At 33.2% G+C, this 8,723-nt stretch overlaps 1 protein-coding gene across 1 annotated transcript; it reads left to right on the forward strand.

Moving 5' to 3' along the window:
- Nucleotides 1–1,824: 1,824 nt before the first annotated feature.
- LOC111009222 (Tetratricopeptide repeat (TPR)-like superfamily protein) lies at nt 1,825–4,369 on the forward strand. Its single transcript, XM_022282235.2, has 2 exons — nt 1,825–3,436; nt 3,926–4,369. The coding sequence occupies exons 1-2, from the start codon at nt 2,120–2,122 to the stop codon at nt 4,097–4,099; spliced, it is 1,491 nt and encodes a 496-aa protein (XP_022137927.1). The 5' UTR covers nt 1,825–2,119; the 3' UTR covers nt 4,100–4,369.
- The last annotated feature ends 4,354 nt before the right edge of the window (nt 4,370–8,723 follow it).

Genomic DNA, 8,723 nt, shown 5'->3' on the forward strand with positions numbered 1-8,723 from the left:
CATTACTATGCAAATTAAAAAAAAAAAGTATATGTATATATTTCAATGTATTTGCATCGAATTTGCAATTTCTATACGACTTCCCTCAAATTCGTCGTGGAAATATATAGGAATTAATTCTCTAGTAGATGGTCATCAAGTGGTTTGAATCATTGGCCTAGTCTCTTTGGATCAATGAGTTACTCATGATGATTTGTTGGTCATTTTTTTTAATACAACTAAAACCCGGAGTATTAAGATGAAGGAAAAGGAGATTTCAAAAAAGGATATTCATAATTACATTAATAATTAATTTAAAAAATATACTGCATTATTTTGCCATTAATATATACGTTACAGGACAATATCAGTGTCTTATGAAGAAGGAAAAAAAACAAAAAACAAAAACTAGACAATATTAGTGTGTTGGGCTGTTATATGCTTCTATGCTAAATTTAGATAGTCTGAGAGAAGGTATTTAATAAAAGAAAATGACCGGCTGAAAATACAAGACCTTTTTAACTTTTTTTAGAGCAAAAAAAATGGTAAATGAGAGCTCTTTATATAATATTATGATCAAATTAAATCCTGTTTGATATGAAAATTGGATCAAAGATTGCCAGCCTCGACGAACTTCCGCTGATTCTTCGATAGCCTTGAGAATAACGGCATATTGTTGTGGATTTTGTTAGAAGTTTGCGTCTGCAAAAGTTAACGAGGATCAGCTTGACTCATACATTTTTTTTTTTTATAATAAGTGAGCTATGCTCGAATTTACAACCTCTTGATTAGAGATATATATTAATTACCACTGAGTTATACTCGTTTGGACAGTAGAAGTAAATTTTTTTCTTAAAAATATTTTTTTACACAAGTGAGAATTTTAATACATAAATAAAATTTTTAAAAAGTTAAAAAAAGTATAGACCGAATTAGCTAAAAGATTTGAAACCGTTCGGTGTGTGTATATATATGAGATTAGCATTATTTTATTTTAGGTTAAAAAATACATTGCTCCCTCTGCTTTATATAAAGTAACAATTTAGTCAATTTTAGTTAAAAAATTTTAATTTAGTCCCCATCGTAAAAAATCTCATCAAAATTAGGTTAAAAAAATTTTTGGTCCTTGTACTCCATTGAAATAACAATTTAGTTCACGAATTTTGGTTCGTAACGATTTAATCATTGTACTTTCAAATTGAAAACAATTTAGTTCAGGTAGGGTTTGTAACAATTTAGTCCCTATCATGAAAAATTTTAGCAAGTTTTTTATATATATAGATCAATAAATAAATGAAATACCAAATATGTTTAAAATTACAAAAACTAAATTGTTATAAGATAAAAATTGATATTTAATGTTTTAAAAAAATCGAGATTTAATTTTAATGGATTTTTCACGTTTGCTGACTAAATTGTAAAAAATTTTAAACTATAAGAACTAAATTGTTTTTATAAACACATATGATAGGGACTATATCGTATAACGATTTAATCTTTCTAATTTACAAATACATTTTGTCTCTCATCGAGTATCGATCTACACATATAAGAAATTTAACAAAAAATTTTACCATAAAGATTAAATCGTTATAAATTTTAAACAATAAGGACTAAATTGTTACATTATATTATGATAGAGATTTAGTTTTTGTAATTTATAAACACATTTTATCTTTCTAAAAAAATTAACAAAAAAATTTATAATAAAGACTAAATCATTATAAATTTTAAACCGTTTAAAAAATTAAAGTTTATTGACTAAATTATTATCTTAAAAAAATTACAGCTCATAGCGAGGAAGTATGTTTTTTAACCTAAATTTTATTTCTTTAGAGAGAAAAAAATGAGAAACTAAATATTGACCGGCAGAGAGTCAAGGTCGGGTGGAGCTTGAAAGAACCAGAGAGAGCTCGGATTCGAGGATCCAGGAGAGTCTTTGGAACCCTGCCGCCCGTTACCGTCGTCACCCCATCATCCGCCGTGTCTTCCGCCGTCGCCGTCGCCTTGTCGGATCTACACGCCCTGCTCCGCTTGAATTTCCGATCACTTTCTCCTAGGTACGCTTCTGAAAGGGTAGATCCCCATTTTTCTGTTCTTAATTTCATTCCTTATCTGGGGATTTTGAATTCATCAAGCCATGAATTCCAATTTCGGAAAGAATTTCGAGTTCGATTTGGGTCTCGGATCCTCTCCCTCCAAATCGCTCAACGATCAGAAGAACAAATCCCCATCGTATTCTTCATATGCTTCCTCCGGTCCTTCATATTCGTCGACGCAGACCAGGCCGGCCTGGCAGCAGCCCAGCAGATCCTCGTGGACGCATCAGGCGGCGCGGCCCACCTTGTCCAATGCACCCTCTTCAATGGTCGGCGATATATTTGGGAAGAGCTGGGGTTCCACGCCGAATTCTGGCTCCACTGCGGGCATTGGAATTGCGGAAAAGAATCCGAATCTGTTCGGCGATTTGGTCAGTTCCGCCTTGGGATCAGGTAAGAGTAACACGAATTCTCCATTGAAAAATGCGACTCCGGCATCGGCATCGGCATCGTCAGCTGCTGCATTGAATAGGAATTCGTTTTCGATGGGAAACATGACCGATTCGTTGCCAAGAGCCACTAGTAATCCGAGTAAAAGTACTGGAAATTGGAGTTTTGAGAATCTTAGCAGTTATAATAGTGGGCATACTAATCAGAGTAATACCACCAATATCAAGGCTCCAAATCTCGGAGGTCGGAGCATGAGTTCTACCACCGGTAGTGGTAAGACGAGCTCTAGCAAGGATCCCTTTGGTTCTTTAGTTGACTTTGGATCTAAATCATCCGGAAAGCTGAATTCAACAAGTAGCAGTCAAAAGATCAATTCAAGCGAGGACTCATTTGGAGATTTCCAGAATGCTTCAAATCCAAGCACTAGAACATTTCCTTCGAGTGGATCGAGTGGGAGTGGTGTTGGTTTCAATGGATCTAGTTTTAATTCTGGCTTAAACATGGGTGATTTCGGAATGCCCCCAATGAATTTTGGTCCCAAGGTTCAAGAGACTGTTCAAACCACTGCCAGTGATCCGCTCGATGTGCTGTTTAGCTCATCCAAAGCCCCAGTTGGAGGTGCTGCAATGGCGTCTGGAGCAACTGGAGTGCCACAATCCATGGATGCCGATGATTGGGGAATGGATTCGGAGTTTGGGGGTGGTGGTCATGATGTGGGCGGCTCAACAACTGAGATTGAAGGACTTCCAACTCCTCCTGCAGGGGTGACATCTTCTTTGGCGAATAACAAGGGAGTCGATTTCTATAAGCAGGGACAATATGCTGATGCTATTAAGTGGCTTTCTTGGGCTGTAATTCTTTTTGAGAAAGCTGGTGATAGTGCTGCCATAGTTGAAGTTTTGTCGACACGAGCTTCATGTTACAAAGAAGTTGGGGAATATAAGAAAGCAGTGGTTGATTGTACAAAGGTAAAAGATCCAAAAACTCTGATATAACTAAATACTTGTTAATGCACTGCAGGTACTATATTAACCTTATAAACCTGGTAACTTGGAAATTATGGCCGTATCATCAATAGGCACCCTGAATTCTAGGTCCATTAGCTGGGAGGAAGTTTTCTGGTTCTTTGTTTGCAGCTTTGTTTGATTATCATAATTCAGTTCTTGTAAAAGAAGAAAGAAGTAACTTCATCTCTGGTGTGTGTTGGTATTGACTGAAGTTAACACCATATTGTCAGTCAAATTTTCATTTCTGCAAACATTGTTTTAAAGAAAAACGCTACTGGGTGCTATAATATTGTTAGCTGACCACTGGTTTCCAGTGCTTGGTGTTTGATTTTGATAAATTACTTTACTAAAACTCATGTCTTCTACCATTCCACACCCCGCCCCCAAAGGGGAAAAAGTATAACATTAGAATACTTGTAAAAAAGCCACACCCTTCACTGTGCTGTGCAGGTATTGGATCAGGATGATGCAAATGTAACCGTTCTCGTTCAACGTGCACTTCTGTACGAGAGTATGGAGAAGTACAGACTTGGAGCAGAAGACCTGAGGGCTGTCCTGAAGATCGATCCGGGTAACAGAGTTGCAAGAAGCACAATTCACCGGTTGACTAAGTTGGCAGACTAAAGGTTCTTATTACAATTTTGGCTGTTGTAGTTTCTTCAATATAGGATTACACTGGTTCCCCTCATGCTATCTAAATTTGCTGGGAATGACTACATTTTTCAATTACATGGAATTGGTTTTGTAAGTGTCTGCCCCCTATTGATGGTTTTAAAAATGCATTATTTACTTGTATTGTTTGTGACAAAAAAAAAAGACAAAAAAGGAAACCTGCTCTCATTGATTGTTCTTGCATGATTGCCCTGGAAATTCATAATATTCAATTTGTTTTCAGGTCCTTTTTGCTGGCTTCTTGAATTATAATCACTTAGATGGCTGTTAAAATCAGGAAAAAAAAAGTGAGAATGTTTGTAATAAAACCAAAACTGAAGATTTTATCTCATGATTTTGGATAGTCTGATCTGATTGCCTAGACTTTGTTGACTAGAACAGGAAATTTGCATTCATGTCCTTGGAAAAAATTGGGAGAATATTTTTCTCCTATCTACTAACTCCAGTTTGATGACCAATTTGTTTTCTGTTTTTTTTTTTTTTGGTTTTTAAATAACAAGTTTGTTTGAATTCGTTTTTTAAAATACTTTTTCGTTTTTAGAACTTGTGCAACTATATTTAAATTTTGGGGATCAAATGAAGTGTTGGTTATGAAAATTGAGGGATCAAATAGAAACCAAATTTAAATATGAGGGACTAAAAATGTATTTTATCAAAATATTTATAACCACATGTTTAAGAAAAATAATAATAACAACAAAGTAGGCTATTAAGTTTTAAAAAGTAATAACAACTGTAATAAATTTTAAAGAAATAATACATTCAAGATCAATATTAGCTTTTGTCCTTGCTATTGATATTATTAGACTTTTGCATTGCTTTAACGGGAGAATTGGAGATATATGTCAATTACCGTTGAGCTGTTCGCTTTGACTACTCCATATAAATCTTTTATATTATTGTTTCAATTTGACTACTCCATATAAATCTTTTATAATATTGTTTCAAATCGCCTTTTTTTTTCGAGTACAACATGTGGGAGGTGGGGGATCGAACTCATAACCTCTTGCTAGGCCTAGGAGAGGAGGGCTTTTAGGGACTAGGGAAGGGTAGGATTGGGCATGGACGAGCCTCGACTGGGCCAGCATTGATGAAAAAATGACAAAAGAGAAACTTCTCCGATCGCATCATTAACCAGTGTAGGATTAAAGATCAGGTCCAGGATTCTAGTCAAATCGACCTTCGCTCTTGGTGAGGCAAGGAATTCCATCAAATGTTCGTTGTTCAATATCTCGATTGCTCAAGAAGTTGGACTAGCAGCTCCTCGACCCGACTCGGAGTGGATTGACGGAGAAGGGAAGGGCGGGCAGAGCCTCACGTTGCAGTAGGTTGAAGATATAAACAAATTATCGCTGAGTTAAAATTCTTCCCTCAACCTTTGTCTTCAACCCGGCAAAAAGAACCTACTTTTTCTTTCCGAAGATCTAAAAAATACGAAAGATTAACAACTTTATTTTAGGGAACCCCTGAGGATCCTTGGAGTTAATTTTCGTATTTACCCTCGTATACATCTGATGGCCCCAGGTCCACAGGAATGTCCCTCTCTACCCAGTAGATAAACGGCCAAATCAATATATTTTGAATCTTCTTCTAACAAATTAATATCGAATTTCCTTCTAACTAATTAATATTTTGAATACCATCTTTTCTCAAATAAATAAATAAATTTGAATACCATCTTACTTCAACTACTTGTAACAAAATCCTCTTTGTATTTTAAATATTCTTACACAGGTCCACTCATCACCATCAATCTTAATCTCACAACCTCAACGACAACTTCTCGTAATTGTGTCCTTTGGAATCATGATTCTTTAGTTTACCTCCAACAAATTTAGATACATGGACCCTATATACCTTTGTGTTTATACTCAATCTGTTGTATTATGTGTTTTTCAATCTCTACCTATCCTGGAGAGGGGCAGTTAATACTGCCACAATATTGATTGTTACGTCATCCATATTTTCATTCTAATTTTTCTATATCAATTTTAATCACATTACTGCAACTTAATTTAGCTTTTGATGGTTTTTTTTTTTAATTTTTTTTATTTCCAGGAGTCTAAAGAATTGATTTTATAAGTTTATTATTATTATTATTTTTTTCAAAATCTCGAAGTTAAAAGAATGTAAGAGTTGATTTTATAAGTTTGATAAAGTTCAAAGAATGTAATCCTCTAATTTTTTTTCCCTTAAATCTACCATTTCATGTAATAAAAAGTTTGATTATGTATGTTATTCTCCCGTTTTTTTATTCCTAGAATTTCTAGAATCAAGCTGCTACATTAAGTTGTTAGTTTAAAGGTATATTTGTCACTAAAAAACAATTATAGGATAATATTTGGCCAATTTGTTTTCAACGCATTTTTATCTAATTTAAATTGTAGAATTGAACGATAACTACCAGTTAACCATATTTACACTATTTTTCAAATCATTATTTAATAAGGTCATTTCTGTTGTTGCCATTTTTTTTTCTTGCCATTTGTTTTTACGTTACAATGTTTAATTGATTTATAAATAACTAATAAAAATCAATAAAAGCGTTACCCTAATTACGCTGTAAAGCAAAACAGTACAATTATTCGGACCAATAAATGAAGTGAAAGAAATTTGGTTAAAAAAAAAATTGATTATTTTTTTTGGTCTTTAAATTTTTTAATATTTTATATTAGTTCCTAAACTTGTATAAAAGCATGCACGTAGAAAGTCAGGTGTCAAGTTCTTAAAATGAATTGGATTCATTTAAATAATTAATAAAAAATAAAAAGTTAATAAATTCTAATGTAAAGTGTAGGGCTAAAAAGGAACCCGAGATTTTTTTATTTTTTACAACAAACTAGAGGTATAAAAATTTGAACCTTCAACTTCAAAGAAAGAAATAAGTATGCACATGCTGATGGATTTGAAGAAATATAAAATTTAAAGATTAAAATATGATTTCGACACCGAAGTTTCTTCTGGGAATTTTTTATATTATTTTTCAAAAGTTATTTTAGAATCTAAAGTTGTCTTTTGAATAGATGATTTCAATAAAAATGTTACGTAGAGAGAGAAAGAGGGAGAGGGCGGGCGGGAATTAAGGAAAGTGAACGAAACGACGATTATAGTGAGTGATTAAAGAGAAGAAGGGAGGGTGGGTACATCGAGGGAGAGCAGGAATTAAGGAGAAAATGGAAGGATGATAATTGTCCAAGTAGAGAGACGATTTACGTGACAAAATATGTCACCTAAAAACGTCCATTTACTAGATAAAATAACGTCTTTTTCATGAGATACTTTCTTAAAACAATAATATTCATAAAATAAGTTTGGAATTTTTATATATATTTTTCTAATCTTCTATCAAAATAATAATTTTTATTGATGACATGAGTATAATTCAACGACAAAGAGCTCACGATAATGTGGTTAGGTACCTAAACCATTTAAACTATACTCAAACTTTAATAGTAGAGATTAAAACCTCAATATTTAAAATGATAATAAGTATTTTATTTACTCAGTTTGATTATTGTAGTTAAGAATTGATTTAAATATTTTTTTGAGGTAAATCATAATCATCGCATTAATTTACATAATTGATATTGGATGTTTACTAAATTGAAATATCACAATAATCATTGATTTACCTTTTGCAATTATTATTATTTTTTGTAATATTGAACTCTCATATTTGGTAATAGCATAGTGTTGGGTTTGTGCAGGGAGTTCAAACAAGGTCTCGCAACTCGAAAAAAAGTGATTCATAGTATATAAGAGAGGACAATTATCTCAAATGGTACAAGGTTTATTAGAGGTCTTTTGGGTAGAACCAAAAGTAAAGCCATGAGGGCTATGCCCAAATCGGACAATATCATACCATTATGGAGATAGTGGGGTACTGTTGTTAAGTGGTATCAGAGTCATGGTCTAAAACCTAGCTGTGTCGGTGAAATCCTCAGGTGTCGAACAAAGAAGTAGTGGTGAGCCTTGGAATGTGTAATCCTGGTGTAATATGTGAAATGAGTGATTCATGGTATATAGCTCTTTTTCACAAGGTTTTTTGGATGGAACCAAAAGCAAAGTCGTGAGGCTATGCCCAAAACAGATAATATCATACCATTGTAGAGATACGATGTGGGGCACTCCGGATACCGTTGTCCTTAATACATAGCTATTTTTCTACCGTTTAAGTCCCAAAATTTTCTATTCAAAATAGCTCGAATTTGTCAAGATTTGAAATTAAAAAGTATTTAATTCTAAATTTACGTTAATGATCTTCCAACATAACTTCATAAGCAAATAGTCATTCAAATAAACTACTTTATTTTCTGTCTCTTCTACCAACATTTTTTGAATTATCGTGGAAGCAAAATATATTTTTTGATACATTTAAAATTTCTCTTTAATTTTTTTAAAAGCATTTTTGTAATTTTTTTAAAGTTCCCTTCTTGTATTTTACTTTCGAGGTATTTTCTTCCATCAAAAGATCTTGTTAAAAAAAAAAAAAGTGAAGCAAAGGAAGAGGTTGCCCCAGTAGAAGAAAGAAAAAGTAAACACATGGATTTTTTTTTTTTGGTTTAGATTTGAAATA

This window comes from Momordica charantia (genome assembly GCF_013281855.1).
Source record: "Momordica charantia cultivar OHB3-1 chromosome 5 unlocalized genomic scaffold, Mcharantia_2.0 BLBB01000005.1, whole genome shotgun sequence".
NCBI classification, from domain to species: domain Eukaryota; kingdom Viridiplantae; phylum Streptophyta; class Magnoliopsida; order Cucurbitales; family Cucurbitaceae; genus Momordica; species Momordica charantia.